Source organism: Oncorhynchus tshawytscha, linkage group LG26, assembly GCF_018296145.1.
Source record: "Oncorhynchus tshawytscha isolate Ot180627B linkage group LG26, Otsh_v2.0, whole genome shotgun sequence".
NCBI classification, from domain to species: Eukaryota; Metazoa; Chordata; class Actinopteri; order Salmoniformes; family Salmonidae; genus Oncorhynchus; species Oncorhynchus tshawytscha.
Genome location: NC_056454.1, coordinates 49,329,234 through 49,351,900, shown reverse-complemented (window position 1 = coordinate 49,351,900; position 22,667 = coordinate 49,329,234). Strand labels below are relative to the sequence as shown.

Sequence of the window (22,667 nt, the reverse complement as noted above, 5' to 3'; positions counted from 1 at the left end):
ATGATTCGCTGTTAGACGCAGGGCAAGTAGCACATTACATCATCACCTCTTCAATCACAGGGCTGCAGGTGGGCGGTTACTGTGGTGACCCTGTCACCACAGTAACCACCCACCTGACACCACAGTAACCACCCACCTGTCACCACAGTAACCACCCACCTGACACCACAGTAACCACCCACCTGTCACCACAGTAACCACCCACCTGTCACCACAGTAACCACCCACCTGTCACCACAGTAACCACCCACCTGACACCACAGTAACCACCCACCTGACACCACAGTAACCACCCACCTGACACCACAGTAACCACCCACCTGTCACCACAGCAACCGCCCACCTGACACCACAGTAACCACCCACCTGACACCACAGTAACCACCCACCTGACACCACAGTAACCACCCACCTGACACCACAGTAACCACCCACCTGTCACCACAGCAACCGCCACCTGACACCACAGTAACCACCCACCTGACACCACAGTAACCACCCACCTGTCACCACAGTAACCACCCACCTGATACCACAGCAACCACCCACCTGATACCACAGCAACCACCCACCTGTCACCACAGTAACCACCCACCTGACACCACAGTAACCACCCACCTGTCACCACAGCAACCACCCACCTGACACCACTAGCTGAGGCAGATAACACAGACCACTGTCCGTACAGACTGTGTAACGACTAAAAGGACTGCGACAGTTAGGGTAGAGATACTGTTGTTTCCAAACACCATCTCCAACGTTCTTTATTACTGTCATTTGATTGACTTCTGCCGAGCTCGTACCGTAAAGTATGAACATAATAAATGTGAAGACAATATTATTATATTTATTGGTGGTGTTTCATGGTGGCGTTTGCTGATAAATCTTCAGTGCATTTAAAGGACATCTGAAAATGTCACGGCAATGCTGTTATTTCTAAAGCCAACCACCATAATAGACAAATACAAATGATAGAAGTAACATGGTAAGAAACAGTATTACACAGTATTACACAGTATTAAACAGTATTAAACAGTATTACACAGTATTACACAGTATTACACAGTATTAAACAGTATTACACAGTATTACACAGTATTACACCGTATTACACAGTATTAAACAGTATTACACAGTATTACACAGTATTAAACAGTATTACACAGTATTACACAGTATTAAACAGTATTAAACAGTATTACACAGTATTACACAGTATTAAACAGTATTACACAGTATTACACAGTATTACACAGTATTACACAGTATTACACAGAATTACACAGTATTAAACAGTATTACACAGTATTACACCGTATTACACAGTATTAAACAGTATTACACAATATTACACAGTATTAAACAGTATTAAACAGTATTACACAGTATTAAACAGTATTAAACAGTATTACACAGTATTACACAGTATTACACAGTATTAAACAGTATTACACAGTATTACACAGTATTACACAGTATTACACAGTATTACACAGTATTACACAGTATTAAACAGTATTACACAGTATTACACAGTATTACACCGTATTACACAGTATTAAACAGTATTACACAGTATTACACAGTATTAAACAGTATTACACAGTATTACACAGTATTAAACAGTATTACACAGTATTACACAGTATTACACAGTATTACACAGTATTACACAGTATTACACAGTATTACACAGTATTACACAGTATTACACAGTATTAAACAGTATTACACAGTATTACACAGTATTAAACAGTATTAAACAGTATTAAACAGTATTACACAGTATTAAACAGTATTAAACAGTATTAAACAGTATTACACAGTATTAAACAGTATTAAACAGTATTACACAGTATTACACAGTATTACACAGTATTAAACAGTATTACACAGTATTACACAGTATTACACAGTATTACACAGTATTAAACAGTATTACACAGTATTAAACAGTATTACACAGTATTAAACAGTATTACACAGTATTACACAGTATTAAACAGTATTACACCGTATTACACAGAAATTTCACTAATTCGATAGCAGGCATAGGTATATTATAGAAACGGTTCAGAATCTTTTCTGTAGCCAATAAGCACTTTAATTGAAGTCGTTTGATTCGATCAGCATAATGCATTCATCTCTTCAGTAGGTCCTATGATTGAGTGTAGTCTGGCCCAGGAGTGTGAAGGTGAACGGAAAGGCACTGGAGCAACGAACCGACCTTGCTGTCTCTGCCTGGTCGGTTCCCCTCTTTCCACTGGGATTCTCTGCCTCTAACCCTATTACAGGGGCTGAGTTGGTGCTCTTCCATGCCCTCCCTAGGAGGGGTGCATCACTTGAGTGGGTTGAGTCACTGACGTGATCTTCCTGTCTGGGTTGGCGCCCCCTCTTGGGTTGTGCCATGGCGGAGATCTTTGTGGGCTATACTCGGCCTTGTCTCAGGATGGTAAATTGATGGTAAATTGGTGGTTATAGATATCCCTCTAGTGGTGTGGGGGCTGTACTTTGGCAAAGTGGGTGGGGTTTTATCCTGCCTGTGTCTCCCGACCCCCCCCTTGTCTCAGCCTCCGGTATTTATGCTGTAGTAGTTTATGTGTCGGGCGGCTAGGGTCAGTCTGTTATATCTGGTGTAATCGGAGTAACTGAGACCTAGGAGTCTTCCGACACAGCCAGAAGAGGACTGGCCACCCCTTATAGCCTGGTTCCTCTCTAGGTTTCTAATCTCCACCCCTCATAGCCTGGTTCCTCTCTAGGTTTCTAATCTCCACCCCTCATAGCCTGGTTCCTCTCTAGGTTTATAATCTCCACCCCTCATAGCCTGGTTCCTCTCTAGGTTTCTAATCTCCACCACTCATAGCCTGGTTCCTCTCTTGGTTTCTAATCTCCACCCCTCATAGCCTGGTTTCTCTCTAGGTTTATAATCTCCACCCCTCATAGCCTGGTTCCTCTCTAGGTTTCTAATCTCCACCCGGCACAGCCAGAAGAGGACTGACAACCCCACATAGCCTGGTTCCTCTCTAGGTTTCTAATCTCCACCCGGCACAGCCAGAAGAGGACTGGCCACGCCTCATAGCCTGGTTCCTCTCTAGGTTTCTAATCTCCACCCGGCACAGCCAGAAGAGGACTGGCCACCCCCCATAGCCTGGTACCTCTCTAGGTTTCTTCCTAGGTTCTGGCCTTTCTAGGGAGTTTTTCCTAGCCACCGTGCTTCTACACCTGCATTGCTTGCTGTTTGGGGTTTTAGGCTGGGTTTCTGTACAGCACTTTGAGATATCAGCTGATGTACGAAGGGCTATATAAATAAATTTGATTGATTGATTCATAAAACAAGCACTTTATAATGCACATTTTGATTGGAAATGAACTATATCAGGTTGAAATTATAAAGGTGCATTAACGAATAAGGCTTACAAAGTTAGGCAATTCATTATTATTATCGTTACTATTATTGTATGAATATTAGGCCATGTTATTGGTATTTACTATTATTTTATTAAGATTAGGCCATGTTATTGGTATTTACTATTATTTTTATTAACATTAGGCCATGTTATTGGTATTTACTATTATTTTTATTAACATTAGGCCATCCTCTCTTTATGAGAGCCTACATTGCTTTTATTCATTTGTTTTGTATGCTGATAATGTGACGTTTCTGCCTCCTGTCCTGCAGATACAGGCAACGAGGACCAAAACGTCTCTTTTTACAAAAATAATTTAACAATAGTAGGAAGCTGCTATATCTTCTAACATAAAGCCTATTTCTGAGTTATACAATAGCGTTACACATTACTAACTGGAAAGTGGACCTTTCCTACAAATTAAGCTTATTTCTGAGTTATAGTATTAGGATCAACCGCTCCATCTCTCCAGGATCAACCGCTCCATCTCTCCAGGATCAACCGCTCCATCTCTCCAGGTTCAACCGCTCCATCTCTCAAACGCTCCATCTCTCCAGGATCAACCGCTCCATCTCTCAACTGCTCCATCTCTCCATCTCTCAACCGCTCCATCTCTCCAGGATCAACCGCTCCATCTCTCAACTGCTCCATCTCTCCAGGATCAACCGCTCCATCCCTCCAGGATCAACCGCTCCATCTCTCAAACGCTCCATCTCTCCAGGATCAACCGCTCCATCTCTCAACTGCTCCATCTCTCCATCTCTCAACCGCTCCATCCCTCCAGGATCAACCGCTCCATCTCTCAACCGCTCCATCTCTCCAGGATCAACCGCTCCATCCCTCAACCGCTCCATCTCTCCAGGATCAACCGCTCCATCTCTCAACCGCTCCATCTCTCCAGGATCAACCGCTCCATCTCTCCAGGATCAACCGCTCCATCTCTCAGGATCAACCGCTCCATCTCTCCAGGATCAACCGCTCCACTCTCCAGGATCAACCGCTCCATCTCTCAACCGCTCCATCTCTCCAGGATCAACCGCTCCATCTCTCAACCGCTCCATCTCTCCAGGATCAACCGCTCCATCTCTCAACCGCTCCATCTCTCCAGGATCAACCGCTCCATCATCAAATGAGGATGATGCGAAACATAAAACATTAGATGAGCTCTCCTTCTTCCACTCCTGATGTATGACCCGACAAGTCCTGATATCACCAATAATCCTGGAAATAGCCTCTTGGAAAGGAGGGTTTGGGATTTCAGCAAAGGATTACAGAAATGTGTATCAAGTAGTGTGGACCGACACACAAGGAAAGAGGAGGGCAAGTTAGTGAAACGAAAAGAGAAAGGGAATGGAACGAAGAAAAATGCTTTCTCCTAGGCTCCAATGTAAGGCCTCATAGATCTTTCCCTCAAATTCTATTCAACCGCTGTACACCACTTGTCACTTCAAAAGGTGTTGCCCTAGCAACTGCGGCACATGTTGCTGTTGGGTAAGGGAGAGTAACAGAGGTGGGGGAGAGGAGGTGTGGGAGGGTCTGGTTTGTTGCCCCAGCAAGAATAGGTAGTATGTGGGAGAGATGCAGAGCAGAGCAGAATAGAGTAGAACAGAGCAGAACAGAGTAGAGCAGAACAGAGTAGAGCAGAACAGAGTAGAGCAGAGTAGAGTAGAGCAGAGTAGAGTAGAGCAGAGCAGAACAGAGTAGAGCAGAGCAGAGCAGAGCAGAACAGAGTAGAGTAGAGTAGAGCAGAGCAGAACAGAGTAGGGTAGAGCAGAGCAGAACAGAGTAGAGCAGAACAGAACAGAGTAGAGTAGAGCAGAGCAGAGCAGAACAGAGTAGAGCAGAACAGAGTAGAGCAGAACAGAGTAGAGCAGAACAGAGTAGAGCAGAGCAGAACAGAGTAGAGTAGAGTAGAGCAGAGCAGAGTAGAGCAGAACAGAGTAGAGCAGAACAGAGTAGAACAGGTAGAGCAGAACAGAGTAGAGCAGAACAGAGCAGAGCAGAACAGAGTAGAGCAGAACAGAGTAGAGCAGAACAGAGTAGAGCAGAACAGAGTAGAGTAGAACAGAGTAGAGTAGAGCAGAACAGAGTAGAGTAGAACAGAGTAGAGTAGAGCAGAACAGAGTAGAGTAGAGCAGAACAGAGTAGAGTAGAGCAGAACAGAGCAGAGCAGAGTAGAGCAGAGTACAACAGAGTAGAACAGAATAATAGTGAAGACATGAATACTATGAAATAACACATAAGTAGCCAACCTTTGCCTTGTTGGCAGCTTTGCACACTCTCTTATTGAGATAGAGACAGCCAAGTCTCCATATATTTGGGGGGGGGGGCAGGGGGAGGAGGGAGAGAGGGAGAGAGATGCCCAGGCTCTGAGCAGAGAAACAGCCCCAACCTGCAACCTAGGAGGTATGTATCCGATGCTCAACATGCTCTGCTCACACCTACTGTGATGGTCCTAAATGCCAGAACCCTGACAAGAACCTGACATCCTCAGCACACAGGGGGACAAACACCTACCTGGAGCTGACAGCATTCCCTCCCCCATATTCCCACCTAAACACAACTGTGACAACATAACCAACAAAAACGTGTCACAACTCCTGCAGCTCTCACATTTGTACATAGTCAATAGTAGGCTTCGGGGGGACTCCTAAGGTAGGCTTCGGGGGGGACTCCTACAGTAGGCGTCGGGGGACTCCTAAGGTAGGCTTCGGGGGGACTCCTAAGGTAGGCGGGGGGGGACTCCTACGGTAGGCTTCGGGGGACTCCTACGGTAGGCTTCGGGGGACAACTCCTGCAGCTCTCACATTTGTACATAGTCAATAGTAGGCTTCGGGGGACTCTTAAGGTAGGCTTCGGGGGACTCCTACAGTAGGCGTCGGGGGACTCCTAAGGTAGGCTTCAGGGGGACTCCTAAGGTAGGCTTCGGGGGGACTCCTAAGGTAGGCTTCGGGGGGACTCCTACGGTAGGCTTCGGGGGACACCTAAGGTAGGCTTCAGGGGGACTCCTACGGTAGGCTTCGGGGGGACTCCTAAGGTAGGTACACCTATAGCTCATCTCTTGGCAGTAGTACTGTAGACTACTTTATCACTGACCTCAACCCATAGTCTCTCAGAGTATTCACAGTCAGCCCACTGACACCCCTATCAGACCACAGCAAACTCACAGTCTACTTGAACAGAGCAATACTCAATCATGAGGCATCAAAGCCAAAGGAACTGAGTAATATTAATAAATGCTATAGATGGAGGGAAAATAGTGTGGGAATCTACTATTAGGTAACAACAAATTCAATCCCTTCTAGACAATTTCCGGGACAAAAGGTTTAAGGATAAACCACTTCTCCAATCTTTTTGTCTCTATAACAAAGAACAAACAGCCAAATGATATACATGATCAAATGCAAATCTTAGAATCAACTATTAAAGACCAGATCCCACTGGATTCTCCAATTACATTGAATGAACGAGAGGACAAAATAAAATAAAAACCAACCCAAAGGCCTGTGGTGTTGATGGTATCCTCAATGAAATTATAAAATATACAGATAACAAATTCCAGTTGGCTATGATTAAACTCTTTACCATCATCCTCAGATCCCCAATATTTGGAACCAAGATATGATCACCCCAATCCACAAAGTGGTAAATGACCATAAGACAGACCACGTATTCACCCTTCACCACCTAATTGACAAACAAACCAAAACAAAGGCAAAGTCTTCTCATGCTTTATTGATTTCAAAAAAGCTTTGGACTCAATTTGGCATGAGGGTCTGCTATAGTGGAAAGTACCCAACTGTCATACTTGAGTAAAAGTAAAGATACCTTGATAGAAAATGACTCAAGTAAAAGTGAAAGTCACCCGGTAAAATCCTACTTGAGAAAGGTCTAAAAGTATTTGGTTTTAAATATACTTAAGTATCAAAAGTATAAATAATTTCAAATTCCTTTTATTAAGCCAGACAGCACCATTTTCTTGTTTTTATTTTATTTATGGATAGCCAGGGTCATACTCCAACACCCAGACATCATTTACAAATTAAGCATTAGTGTTTAGTGAGTCCTTCAGATCAGAGGCAGAAGGGACGACCAGGGATGTTCTGTTGATAAGTGTGTGAATTGGACCATTTTCCTGTCCTGCTGAGCATTCAAAATGTAACGACTACTTTTGGGTGTCAGCGAAAATGCATGGCGTAAAAAGTACATACTTTTCTTTAGGGATGTAGTGAAGTAAAAGTAAAAGTTGTCAAAAATAGTAAAGTAAAGTACAGATATCCCAAAAAACAACTAAAGTAGTAGTTTAAAGTATTTTTACACCATTGGTCTGCTATACAAATTGAATTGAAAAATATACGACATTATACAATCCATTTAGACAAACAAAAAGTATGCGGTTAAAATTGGCAAAAAAACACACATTTCTTCCCACAGGGCTGTGTGGTGAGACAGGGATGCAGCTTAAGCCCCACCCTCTTCAACATATATATTAAGGAATTGGCGAGGGCACTAGAACAGTCTGCAGCACCTGGCCTCACCCTACTAGAATCTGAAGTCAAATGTCTACTGTTGGCTGATAATCCCCAACCAAGGAGGGCCTACAGCAGCACCTAGATCTTCTGCACATATTCTGTCAGTCCTGGGCCATGACAGGAAATCTTTGTAAGACCAAAATAATGGTGTTCCAAAAAAGGTCCAGTTGCTAGGACCAGAAATTCAAATCCCATCTAGACACCGTTGCCCTAGAGCACACAAAAAACTATACATACCTCGGCCTAAACATCAGAGCCACATGTAACTTCCACAAAGCTGTGAACAATCTGAGAGACAAGGCACAAAGGGCCATCAAAAGGAACATAACATTTAACATAACAATTAGGATCTGGCAAAAATACTTGAATAGTTATAGAACCCATTGCCCTTTATGGATGTGAGATCTGGGGTCCGCTCACCAACCAAGGATTCACAACATGGGAAAAACACCAAATTGAGACTGTGCATGCAGAATTCTGCAACAATATCCTCAGTGTACGACAGAGAGACAGAGAGAGACACAGAGACAGAGAGAGAGAGACAGAGAGAGAGAGAGAGTGTATTTGTACAGTTATACTATACCTCTCCCACACCAGTCTGCAGGATCTTCAGTCCTGTCTCAGACTCCAGAAAGGTCTTCTCAGACACTGACAGAGACAAAACCACAACAAACAGAGCCAACAGTTATCATTCATGAATATCAACATACTATTCTGTCTGAGCCCTATGAGCCCTGGTCAAAAGTAATGCGCTGGAATAGGGAATAGGGTGCTATTTTGGATGCACAGTCTGTGCTGTCAGCTCCTATGAGGCTCAGAGTAAAAGGAATTGTGGGTTATATACCACACCTAACTAGAATCACCGAAAAAGGACAGGGAAAGGACAGGGAAATGTTGACATCAGTACATGTCTCTCTCAACCCAGCCAGGGTCTAACTTTTACATTCAGCTGGAGTACTGCCATAGACAGACCGTGGGAAATAGATCAGCTGGAGTTCTGCCACAGACCGACTGTGGGAAATAGATCAGCTGGAGTACTGCCACAGACCAAGAGTGGGAAATAGATCAGCTGGAGTACTGCCACAGAACGACAGTGGGAAATAGATCAGCTGGAGTTCTGCCACAGACCGACTGTGGGAAATAGATCAGCTGGAGTTCTGCCACAGACCGACTGTGGGAAATAGATCAGCTGGAGTTCTGCCACAGACCGACAGTGGGAAATAGATCAGCTGGAGTACTGCCACAGACCGACAGTGGGAAATAGATCAGCTGGAGTACTGCCACAGACCGACTGTGGGAAATAGATCAGCTGGAGTACTGCCACAGACAGACAGTGGGAAATAGATAAGCTGGAGTACTGCCACAGACAGACAGTGGGAAATAGATCAGCTGGAGTACTGCCACACACAGACAGTGGGAAATAGATCAGCTGGAGTACTGCCACAGAACATGGGAAATAGATCATTTGGAGTTCTGCCACAGCGACTGTGGGAAATTCTGGAGTTCTACAGGCTCTGGGAAAAGATCAGCTGGAGTTCTAGTTTTGGAGTTCTGCCACAGACAGATTGGGAAATAATATTTATAGCTCTTCCTCTAAGGCTCTAAAAATATTTTATTTTGTCACTAAATTGAATAAACTCCGTTTTTAAAAAAGTATTATAATTTCCTCTCAAGAGTTTCTCAAAGAAATAGTTCTGATGTTAACATACAGTTTTTCACATTCCCTGACATTTAATCAGAGTAAAAATTCCCTGTCTTAGGTCAGTTAGGATCACCACAATATTTTAAGAATGTGAAATGTCAGAATAATAGTAGAGAGAAAATTTATTTCAGCTTTTATTTCTTTCATCACATTCCCAATGGGTCAGAAGTTAACATACATTCAATTAGTATTTGGTAGCATTGCCTTTAAATTGTTTAACTTGGGTCAAACATTTCAGGGAGCCTTCCACAAGCTTCCCACAATATTTTGGGTGAATTTTGGACCATTCCTCCTGACAGAGCTGGTGTAACTGAGTCAGGTTTGTAGGCCTCCTTGCTCGCACACATTTTTTCAGTTCTGCACACACATTTTCTATAGGATTGAGGTCAGGGCTTTGTGATGGCCACTCCAATACCTTGATTTTGTTGTACTTAGGCCATTTTTCCACAACTTTGGAAGTGTGCTTGGGGTCATTGTCCATTTGGAAGACCCATTTGCAACCAAGCTTTAACTTCCTGACTGATGTCTTGAGATGTTGCTTCAATATATCCACATCATTTTCCATTCTCATGGTGCCATCTATTTTGTGAAGTTCACCTGTCCCTCCTGCAGCAAAGCACCCCCACAACATGATGCTGCCACCCCCGTGCTTCACGGTTGGGATGGTGTTCTTCAGCTTGCAAGCCTCCCTCTTTTTCCTCCAAACATAACAATGGTCATTATGGCCAAAGAGTTCTATTTTTGTTTCATCTGACCAGAGGACATTTCTCCAAAAAGTACAGCTTTGTCCCCATGTGCAGTTGCAAACCGTAGTCTGGCTTTTTATGGCGGTTTTTGGAGCAGTAGCTTCTTCCTTGCTGAGGGGCCTTTCAGATTATGTCGATATAGGAGTCGTTTTACTGTGGATATAGATACTTTTGTACCTGTTTCCTCCAGCATCTTCACAAGGTCCTTTGCTGCTGTTCTGGAATTGATTTGCACTTTTCGCACCAAAGTAGGTTAATCTCTAGGAGACAGAAGGCGTCTCCTTCCTGAGCGGTATGATGGCTGCGTGGTCCCATGGTGTTTATACCTGCGTACTATTGCTTGTACAGATGAACGTCGTACCTTCAGGCGTTTGGAAATTGCTCCCAAAGATGAACCAGACTTGTGGAGTTCTTGGCTGATTACTTTTGATTTTCCCATGATGTCAAGCAAAGAGGGACTGAGTTTGAAGGTAGGCCTTGAAATACATCCACAGGTACACCTCCAATTGACTCAAATGATGTCAATAAGCCTATCAGAAGCTTCTAAAGCCATGACATAATTTTCTGGAATTTTCTAAGCTGTTTAAAGGCACAGTCAACTTAGTGTATGTAAACTTCTGACCCTACAGAATTGTAATACAGGCAATTATAAGTTAAATAATCTGTCTGTAAACAATTGTTGGAAAAATGACTTGTGTCATGTACAAAGTAGATGTCCTAACCAACTTGCCAAAACTATAGTTTGTTAACAAGAAATGTATGGAGTGGTTGAAAAACAAGTTTTAATGACCCCAACCAAAGTGTATAGAAACTTCTGACTTCAACTGTATATATAACAATGGTTGAGTTAAATTAGAATTTTAGGATTGCATGAAATGTAGGGATTAGAAAATGTCCAGAGCCCAGAATGTCAGACAGCTGTCTGGCTGCTGATAGAGGCTGCACCATAAATGTCCAGAGCCCAGAATGTCAGACAGCTGTCTGGCTGCTGATAGAGGCTGCACCATAAATGACCAGAGCCATACGGACGGGAAAAGTAGTGCACTGTATATGGAATAGGGTGGTGTTTGGGACAAACCCCCCCCAAATAATGGATCCCAGACCTAGTTTCATTATCTCTGTCTTTCTGTCTCCCTCTTGTGCAACATTTTAGTCTGTGAGCGAGAGGGCGAGAGGGGAAAAGAGAGACAGGGAAGGACGGACGGACAGACGGACAGACGGACGGACGGATGGACGGACAGACAGACAGGTTCTTTCTCACCAGCCTTCTCAGCCACGTCCTCTGCACTCATATTCTGAGGGTTTTGTCTGATCCTGAACGTCAGGGCTGGACCCACAACACTGGAGCAACATAGCAAGCAGGGAAACAGGTATTATTGACTTACTGTATATACTGCCACACACAGTCATACAGGCAGACACATACACACGCACGCATACAAGCACACGTCCACAGAGACACACACACACCGTGACCATACAATACCTGATGTTGATGAAGCTGCTGGTAGTCAGGTGAATTCTCTCTGCCAATAGTTCCAGTAGTTTCACCCCATCATACAGACTGAGAGGACTGGAGAACAACAATTACAACAATGACAATGACAACAACAATGACAACGTGCAATTAAGACATTACATTCATCAACAACCATATGCCCTTAGAGTCTAGACTTAAAATTATAATATTAAATACACTAAAACATCCTGCTCTGCAGAGGTAATAATATAATTGCCTTATGCAGTATCATTTAGATATCATAGTATCATTTAGATATCATAGTATCATTTAGATATCATAGTATCATTTAGATGAGTAAAAAAAAGCCAAGTATAAGTATTAAGGACTAAGGTACGAGTCATAGCTTTACAGACAGTATTAAGGACTAAGGTACGAGTCATAGCTTTACAGACAGCACAAAGGACTAAGGTATGAGTCATAGCTTTACAGACAGTATTAGGACTAAGGTACGAGTCATAGCTTTACAGACAGCATGAAAGACTAAGGTACGAGTCACAGCTTTACAGACAGCATGAAAGACTAAAGTACGAGTCATAGCTTTACAGACAGCATGAAAGACTAAGGTACGAGTCATAGCTTTACAGACAGTATTAAGGACTAAGGTACGAGTCATAGCTTTACAGACAGCATGAAAGACTAAGGTATGAGTCACAGCTTTACAGACAGCATGAAAGACTAAAGTACGAGTCATAGCTTTACAGACAGCATGAAAGACTAAGGTACGAGTCATAGCTTTACAGACAGCATGAAAGACTAAGGTACGAGTCATAGCTTTACAGACAGTATTAAGGACTAAGGTACGAGTCATAGCTTTACAGACAGCATGAAAAACTAAGGTACGAGTCATAGCTTTACAGACAGCATGAAGGACTAAGGTACGAGTCATAGTTTTACAGACAGCATGATAGACTAAAGTACGAGACATAGCTTTACAGACAGCATGAAAGACTAACGTACGAGTCATAGCTTTACAGACAGCATGAAGGACTAAGGTACGAGTCATAGCTTTACAGACAGTATTAAGGACTAAGGTACGAGTCATAGCTTTACAGACAGCATGAAGGACTAAGGTACGAGTCATAGCTTTACAGACAGCATGAAGGACTAAGGTACAAGTAATAACTTTACAAACAGCATGAAGGACTAAGGTACGAGTCATAGCTTTACAGACAGTATTAAGGACTACGGTCTGAATCCTAACTTGTATAAGAGATCCACACATTCAGTTACCAGAACAGACCTCTGGTTGGTGACGATGTATCCATACTCCTCCCTAGCTGCTGTTCCCCTCTCAGCAGCTGGTAGCCCTGCTGGGACATTGGAGCTTTTCACCTTCTCTTTCACATCCTTCACAGAGACAGAGGAGCCCTTGGCTGTCACACTGACCCCTATAGATGCTTTGAGGGTGGGACTAGTGGCAGTAGGGGCCAGGGTAGGGGCCACATCAGCTACCGAGGTAGAGGAAGGAGAGGGGACAGGGAGGGGAGCATTCTCTCCCTTGTTGGACACGGTGTCACTGTTTTTAAGCATCTGCTGTTTCTGTGTAGAGGACACCCAGAGACACCAAGAGACAGGACAATGACCATGATAGCATAAACCTAATATTATAAATGTCATGCAATACCACTTAGTAGTGTATTTCTGCACTATCTGATCTGAACATACCTCCTTCGGTGTGATCGGTTCATTGGTAAACGGATCTGAAAAAAGAGAATAAAGAGAGCATTAAAATGATTTACAGGAAATGACTCATGTGTAATTCGTTCATTATTCATTGATATTGAATGACTACGTTCTCTGTGCAGACAGATGTACTGAGCTGGCCTTGTTACGCATCCACCATAGTTTTTTGGAAATGTGCTGAAAACGACTGATCCACCATTCTGACTGCTCATGAGAACAGGATGGTCCAACGAGGCAAGAAAAGACTAATATGAGAAGAGAATATCCGAGCCAGAACAGTTGTGAGTCAGATCAGAACAATGGTCCTCAGCCTGCATCAGCTGCAGCACCATGGTCAGACAGACAGACAGACAGACAGAGACAGACGGAGGTCTGTGGTACCTGCGTTCTCCTGGTCGTCAGCCTTCATCCTTTGCAGCACCACGGCAAGTCTGTAGAGCTGCTGGGGGGTCAGGTCTCTAGGATCAACACCGTACATCTCCAGGGTCTCCACCATACGCTGTAGGATAGACTCTACACAGATAGACACACAGAAATGACAGGTTAGTCTCAGTAAACTGTCAGGACCAGGTTAGTCTCAGTAGACTGTCAGGACCAGGCTAGTCTCAGTAAACTGTCAGGACCAGGCTAGTCATAGTAGACTGTCAGGACCAGGCTAGTCATAGTAGACTGTCAGGACCAGGCTAGTCATAGTAGACTGTCAGGACCAGGCTAGTCATAGTAGACTGTCAGGACCAGGCTAGTCATAGTAGACTGTCAGGACCAGGCTAGTCATAGTAGACTGTCAGGACCAGGCTAGTCTCAGTAAACTGTCAGGACCAGGCTAGTCATAGTAGACTGTCAGGACCAGGCTAGTCTCAGTAAACTGTCAGGACCAGGCTAGTCATAGTAGACTGTCAGGACCAGGCTAGTCATAGTAGACTGTCAGGACCAGGCTAGTCATAGTAGACTGTCAGGACCAGGCTAGTCTCAGTAAACTGTCAGGACCAGGCTTGTCATAGTAGACTGTCAGGACCAGGCTAGTCATAGTAGACTGTCAGGACCAGGCTAGTCATAGTAAACTGTCAGGACCAGGCTAGTCATAGTAGACTGTAGTAAACTGTCAGGACCAGGCTAGTCATAGTAGACTGTAGTAAACTGTCAGGACCAGGCTAGTCATAGTAGACTGTAGTAAACTGTCAGGACCAAGTTAGTCAGAAGAGATAGCATGGCCAGGTTAGTCAGAAGAGATAGCATGTCCAGGTTAGTCAGAAGAGATAGCATGTCCAGGTTAGTCAGAAGAGATAGCATGTCCAGGTTAGTCAGAAGAGATAGCATGTCCAGGTTAGTCAGAAGAGATAGCATGTCCAGGTTAGTCAGAAGAGATAGCATGTCCAGGTTAGTCAGAAGAGATAGCATGTCCAGGTTAGTCAGAAGAGATAACAAGGCCAGGTTAGTCAGAAGAGATAACAAGGCATTGTTGACATTGAGTATGACATTGTTGCCGCCCTTCAACACAAGGGAAGTCAGTGAGCATTTGGCCTCCCTTGATGAAAAATAACTAAAATAATAACCTTTCAGCATTGATCTAAACTGAGTGAACTCAGCTGTGATTGGTACTGGCGCACCAAAAAAAGTGTCAATGGGAAGCCATTTTGGATTTGGCTTCACATCAATCACATCACATCAAAAGCCAGTTTGGATTTGGCTTCACATCAATCACATCACATTAAAAGCCAGTTTGGATTTGGCTTCACATCAATCACATCACATCAAAAGCCAGTTTGGATTTGGCTTCACATCAATCACATCACATCAAAAGCCAGTTAGGATTTGGCTTCACATCAATCACATCACATCAAAAGCCATTTTGGATTTGGCTTCACGTCAATCACATCACATTAAAAGCCAGTTTGGATTTGGCTTCACATCAATCACATCACATCAAAAGCCAGTTAGGATTTGGCTTCACATCAATCACATCACATCAAAAGCCAGTTAGGATTTGGCTTCACATCAATCACATCGCATTAAAAGCCAGTTAGGATTTGGCTTCACATCAATCACATCGCATTAAAAGCCAGTTAGGATTTGGCTTCACATCAATCACATCACATCAAAAGCCAGTTAGGATTTGGCTTCACATCAATCACATCACATTAAAAGCCAGTTTGGATTTGGCTTCACATCAATCACATCACATCAAAAGCAGAACGTAATTTACAGAAAAAAAACGTGAATTGTTGCATCTCGTTGTGTTGTTGTACTCCGGTAGCTAGCTAGCTAAAATCATCCCTTTCCTAAATTAGCCATGGATGGAGATTGGGATTTGGATTTGCGGTTTTACTAAATCATTCATACTGGCCAATGATTACAATGACAATTATGATCCAACCATAAATGCATACATTGTTGTGCCCCTGACCTGAAAGGATGGACGTTCAATATGTAGCTAGATGTAGTATGCTAATGTTAACTAGCTGGCTCATTGTTGCCCATGAATGGAAGTCAGGCCAGCGAGCAAGTATTTTATCCAGGTAGCCAGGGACAACACATATAAAAACCTGTACTGTATGAGAGGGTCATCGACCGTTTAGACAACATGAAGGAGAGGGGGATGCCATTGGTGTTAGAGACAACATGAAGGAGAGGGGGATGCCATTGGTGTTAGAGACAACATGAACGAGAGGGGGATGCCATTGGTGTTAGAGACAACATGAACGAGAGGGGGATGCCATTGGTGTTAGAGACAACATGAACGCCGGTGGGATGCCATTGGTGTTAGAGACAACATGAACGAGAGGGGGATGCCATTGGTGTTAGAGACAACATGAACGCCGGTGGGATGCCATTGGTGGTAGAGACAACATGAACGAGAGGAGGATGCCATTGGTGTTGGAGACAACATGAACGAGAGGGGGATGCCATTGGTGTTAGAGACAACATGAAGGAGAGGGGGATGCCATTGGTGTTAGAGACAACATGAACGAGAGGGGATGCCATTGGTGTTAGAGACAACATGAACGAGAGGGGGATGCCATTGGTGATGCCATTGGTGTTAGAGACAACATGAAGGAGAGGGGGATGCCATTTGTGTTAGAGACAACATGAACGAGAGGGGGATGCCATTGGTGTTAGAGACAACATGAACGAGAGGGGGATGCCATTGGTGTTAGAGACTACATGAAGGAGAGGGGGATGCCATTGGTGTTAGAGACAACATGAACGAGAGGGGGATGCCATTGGTGTTAGAGACAACATGAACGAGAGGGGGATGCCATTGGTGTTAGAGACAACATGAACGAGAGGGGGATGCCATTGGTGTTAGAGACAACATGAACGACACACACACACACACATCATATTTAGTTTACGTTGACTGGACTAAATTGTTTTTGGTATCTTTAAGTTGTTATTGTATTCGACTAAACAGAGGTGATTAGATGATGTTGAAGTTGAAGAGGTGCTGGAATAGTGGAGGCTGCTCCTGTTTTCTTTGAGACTTGCAGTAACTCTCTGTGGTTCTAAATCAGTAGTTGTTTAGTAGTCCGAAAATGTCAGAAACATTAACTTGACCTGCTGTAGGTCATATAACTATTAGTTACATGCAATATGTTTTGTGGACTTCACTGGACAGAGGTTCCTCTCTGGTTTTGTGATGAAACAAAGGTGTGGTTGAATTTATTCTGCCACTGTGTCTTATTGTCTCTGCCTTTAGGTCTGTATATCACTGTGTCTTATTGTCTCTGCCTTTAGGTCTTTAAATCACTGTGTCTTATTGTCTCTGCCTTAGGCCTATATATCACTGTGTCTTATTGTCTATGCCTTTAGGTCTATATATCACTGTGTCTTCTTATTGTCTCTCCCTTTAGGTCTATATATCACTGTGTCTTCTTATTGTCTCTGCCTTTAGGTCTATATATCACTGTGTCTTCTATTGTCTCTGCCTTTAGGTCTATATATCACTGTGTCTTCTTATTGTCTCTGCCTTTAGGTCTATATATCACTGTGTCTTCTTATTGTCTCAGCCTTTAGGTCTATATATCACTGTGTCTTCTTATTGTCTCTGCCTATAGGTCTATATATCACTGTGTCTTCTTATTGTCTCTGCCTTTAGGCCTATATATCACTGTGTCTTCTTATTGTCTCAGCCTTTAGGTCTATATATCACTGTGTCTTATTGTCTCTGCCTTTAGGTCTATATATCACTGTGTCTTCTTATTGTCTCTGCCTTTAGGTCTATATATCACTGTGTCTTCTTATTGTCTCTGCCTTTAGGTCTATATATCACTGTGTCTTCTTATTGTCTCTGCCTTTAGGTCTATATATCACTGTGTCTTCTTATTGTCTCTGCCTTTAGGTCTATATATCACTGTGTCTTCTTATTGTCTCTGCCTTTAGGTCTATATATCACTGTGTCTTCTTATTGTCTCTGCCTTTAGGTCTATATATCACTGTGTCTTCTTATTGTCTCTGCCTTTAGGTCTATATATCACTGTGTCTTATTGTCTCTGCCTTTAGGTCTATATATCACTGTGTCTTATTGTCTCTGCCTTTAGGTCTATATATCACTGTGTCTTATTGTCTCTGCCTTTAGGTCTATATATCACTGTGTCTTATTGTCTCAGCCTTTAGGTCTATATATCACTGTGTCTTATTGTCTCAGCCTTTAGGTCTATATATCACTGTGTCTTATTGTCTCGGCCTTTAGGTCTATATATCACTGTGTCTTCTTATTGTCTCTGCCTTTAGTCCTATATATCACTGTGTCTTCTTATTGTCTCAGCCTTTAGGTCTATATATCACTGTGTCTTATTGTCTCGGCCTTTAGGTCTATATATCACTGTGTCTTATTGTCTCGGCCTTTAGGTCTATATATCACGGTTGCAAAGCATATAAACTAACAGGTTGCAGAGCAAACAACGCAACTATCACAACACATAGGTTGTAATATGGCAAAAAAAATTCACTGGCTTGGCTTCCCCACTGAATTTACACACACCCTGCTACTGAACCTAGTTCATTTGAATGAATTCATTAAATGAGTTAATTAACACTGCTACTTAAGGTACTTCAGCAGTTCCCCTATCTCACCATCCAGCCCAGCCAGAGAGCTGTAGTCCTGAGGAACCTTCTTCTTCTGTTGTTGTAGTAGTAACCGTATCTTCTTCTGTTGTTGCTGTTGCCTGGCCATATCCTGCTCTGTCAGACTGTAGTCCTCCACATAGTCCAGAGGCAGTTCCAGGTCCTCGTAGTAGGGCGAGGCCGGAAGTGCTGCTGCCCCCCTGTGGCGGAACGAGGGCTGTGCAGGGGAAGAGGACAGATAGAGGGAGATGACGTCCTGCAGCAGTTGACGGTCTCTCTCTCTCTGTTTGGCCTGTTGGGATCTAGAGGAGAAGGAGGGGCGGGGCCCTGGGTAGACTCCTCCTCCCTGGTGGAGGGAGCGCTCTACATCTTCCTGGTATCTGTGCTGTAAAACACAGAGAGAGAAAACACACATGGTTTTACGGATGAGGATGTTCTATTGTGTGTGTGTGTACTAATTCACCTTAATGTCCTAACATTTCACCTTAATGTCCTAACATTTCACCTTAATGTCCTAACATTTCACCTTAATGTCCTAACATTTCACCTTAATGTCCTAACATTTCACCTTAATGTCCTAACATTTCACCTTAATGTCCTAACATTTCACCTTAATGTCCTAACATTTCACCTTAATGTCCTAACATTTCACCTTAATGTCCTGACGTTTCACCTTAATGTCCTAACATTTCACCTTAATGTCCTAACATTTCACCTTAATGTCCTAACATTTCACCCTAATGTCCTAACATTTCACCTTAATGTCCTAACATTTCACCTTAATGTCCTAACATTTCACCTTAATGTCCTAACATTTCACCTTAATGTCCTAACATTTCACCTTAATGTCCTAACATTTCACCTTAATGTCCTGAGAAGGGGTTAGGGTTTTTGGTGTTAAGATTAGGTTAGGGGTTAGGGTTTTTGGTGTTAAGATTAGGTTAGGGGTTAGGGTTTTTGGTGTTAAGATTAGGTTAGGGGTTAGGGTTTTTGGTGTTAAGATTAGGTTAAGGGTTAGGGAAAAAATGATTTTTAATGGTGATTTTTTTTTTACAAAAAGTCCTGACATTTCATGAAAACACAGCTGTGTGTGTATGTGTGTCTGTGTGTATGTGTGCTTCTGTGTGTGTGTCTGTGTGTACGTGCTAATGTGCATGGCTTACAGTACCTGTTGATAAGTATAGGGGTCCATGGGAGAGGTCTGCATGCGGAGGGGGAACTGGGCATGGTCTACTATCATGTAGTCCTGGTGGCTGTCAGCCTGACTGGGGTATCCTCCCTGATTGGAGGAGCTGCTGGGGTATCCTCCCCGATTGGAGGAGCTGCTGGGGTATCCTCCCTGATTGGAGGAGCTGCTGGGGTATCCTCCCTGATTGGAGGAGATGCTGGGGTATCCTCCCTGATTGGAGGAGCTCTGCTTGGGTCTGAGAGGAAGGACAAGGAAGATGAGTTTGTATATTTTGGGCAGTTCTAAGCATAATATTGCATGTCTACTCCACTAACTTGGTTTCTTTCATTAGGTTTATTTGACAGGAACAATAAACACCCATTTTGTGAATATGCTAGATTTAGCCAGCCCGGCTAATTTTCATCTGGGCAAGTACAATTACACAGAGGCTGATAAGATGATGGATCGATAAGAGGAAAAAGGCCATTACTTGTCTAACTCCACTGTTAGATTCTGTAAATGTGTAATGATCCTTACTGTGAGGAAGAGGTCTTGGAGGGTCTCGGGGTGTGAGGAACTCTGCTCAGCTCTTTGGTAACAATGTACTGGGTGATGTCATCTTGCCAGGACAGACCTACACACCAAACACACAGACCATTTATATTTTATAATGATGCCCACAAAATTTTGCAACACATATTCTTCCTGGGGTCACGAAACATGACATAATACAGAACATATAGACAAGAACAGCGAAAGGCCGTAAATAACTACAAGTAGGAACTACAAGTAGTCTACATATCAATACATACACACCAACTATCTAGGTCAAATAGGGGAGAGGTGCTGTGCCGTGAGGTGTTGCTTTATCTGTTTTTTTAAAACCAGGTTTGCTGTTTATTTGAGCAATATGAGATGGAAGGAAGTTCCATGCAATAATGGCTCTATATAATACTGTATGTATGCTTTCTTGAATTTGTTCTGGATTTGGGGACTGTGAAAAGACCCCTGGTGGCATGTCTGGTGGGGTAAGTGTGTGTATCAGAGCTGTGTGTAAGTTGACTATTACATTTTTGGGGGATTTTCAACACATTGTTTCTTATAAATATAAGTGATGCAGTCAGTCTCTCCTAAACTCTTAACCAAGAGAGACTGGCATGCATAGTATTTATATCAGCCCTCTGACTAACGACTTTCGTCGTCGGATGAGGAAGAGTAGTCGAACCAAAGCTCAGCGTAGTAAGTGTTCATGTTTCTTTATCGAACTGAACACAAAATACAAAATAACAAGGGAATAAATGAAACCGAAACAGTCCCGTAAGGTGCAAACACTAATACAGAAAATAACTACCCACAAAACCCCTGTGGGGAAAAGATACCTAAGTATGGTTCCCAATCAGAGACAACGATAGACAGCTGTCCCTGATTGAGAACCATACCCGGCCAAAACAAAGAAATACAAAACATAGAAAAGGGACATAGAATGCCCACCCAAATCACACCCTGACCAAACCAAAATAGAGACAAAAGCTCTCTACGGTCAGGGCGTGACACTCTGATTACAATGAAGAGCAAGACGCTCTGTTCTGGGCCAGCTGCAGTTTAACTAGGTATTTCCTTACAGCACTGGACCACACGACTGGACAATAATCAAGATTAGATAAAACTAGAGCCTGCAGGACTTGCTTTTTGGAGTGTAGTGTCAAAAATGCAGAGCATCTCGTTATCACAGCCAGACCTCTCCCCATCTTTACAACCACTGAATCTCTATGTTTTGACCATGACAGTTTACAATCAAAGGTAATTTAGTAATTTAGTCTCCTCAACTTGTTCAACAGCCAAACCATTCATAACCAGATTCAGCTGAGATCTAGAACTTAGGGAATGATTTGTACCAAATACAATGCTCTTAGTTTTAGAGATGTTCAGGACCAGTTTATTAATGGCCACCAATTCCAAAACAGACTGCAACTCTTTGTTAAGTGTTTCAGTGACTTCATTAGCTGTGGTTGCTGATGAGTATATGGTTGAATCATCAGCATACATGGACCATGGACACACATGCTTTGTTTAATGCCAGTGGCAGGTCATTGGTAAAAATAGAAAAGAGTAGAGGGCCTAGAAAGCTGACCTGCGGTACACCACACTTTACATGTTTGACATTAGAGAAGCTTCAATTAAAGAAAACCCTTTGAGTTTTATTAGATAGATATCTCTGAATCCACAATATGGTTGAAAAGCAATAACACAAACTATCGGTCAAATGTTTTAGAACACCTACTCATTCATGGGCTTTTCTTTATATTTGACTATTTTCTACATTGTAGAATAATAGTGAAGACATCAAAAGTATGAAATAACACATATGGAATCATGAAGAAAACAAATAAAGTGTTAAACAAATCAAAATATATTTAACATTTGAGATTCTTCCAATCAAATCAAACTTAATTTGTCACTTGCGCCAAATACAACAAGTGTAGACCTTACCATAAAATGCTTACTTACAAGCCCTTAACCAACAGTGCAGTTCAAGAAAGAGTTAAGAAAATATTTACCAAATAAACTAAAGTAAAAGATTATAAAAAGTAACACAATAAAATAAAGAGGCCATATACAGGGTTACCGATAACGAGTCAATGTGCGGGGGTACAGGATAGAGGTAATATGTATATGTAGGAAGGGGTGAAGTGACTGCATAGATAATAAACAGCGAATAGTAGCAGTGTACAAAAAAGAGAGGGGTGTGTGTGTTAGAGTGTTGACTCACCCTGCAGTGTGTTAGTGTTGACTCACCCTGCAGTGTGTGTGTTATAGTGTTGACTCACCATGCAGTGTGTTAT

At 42.8% G+C, this 22,667-nt stretch overlaps 1 protein-coding gene across 3 annotated transcripts in view; it reads right to left on the bottom strand.

The window, feature by feature from the left end:
- LOC112225676 (receptor-type tyrosine-protein phosphatase-like N) overlaps window positions 1-22,667 on the bottom strand; it is an 84,186-nt gene that overhangs the window by 24,303 nt on the left and 37,216 nt on the right. For 2 of the 3 annotated variants that reach the window (XM_042306858.1, XM_042306859.1), the window contains exons 4-12: window positions 20,362-20,458; window positions 19,825-20,080; window positions 18,666-19,041; window positions 13,974-14,105; window positions 13,575-13,609; window positions 13,150-13,448; window positions 11,874-11,960; window positions 11,649-11,728; window positions 8,523-8,587 (exon numbers count right to left, since the gene is read on the bottom strand). In XM_042306858.1, coding sequence (XP_042162792.1) covers window positions 8,523-8,587; window positions 11,649-11,728; window positions 11,874-11,960; window positions 13,150-13,448; window positions 13,575-13,609; window positions 13,974-14,105; window positions 18,666-19,041; window positions 19,825-20,080; window positions 20,362-20,458 — 1,427 coding nt within the window. The remainder of the gene's footprint in view (window positions 1-8,522; window positions 8,588-11,648; window positions 11,729-11,873; window positions 11,961-13,149; window positions 13,449-13,574; window positions 13,610-13,973; window positions 14,106-18,665; window positions 19,042-19,824; window positions 20,081-20,361; window positions 20,459-22,667) is intronic. The other variant, XM_042306860.1, reaches the window with a different exon arrangement.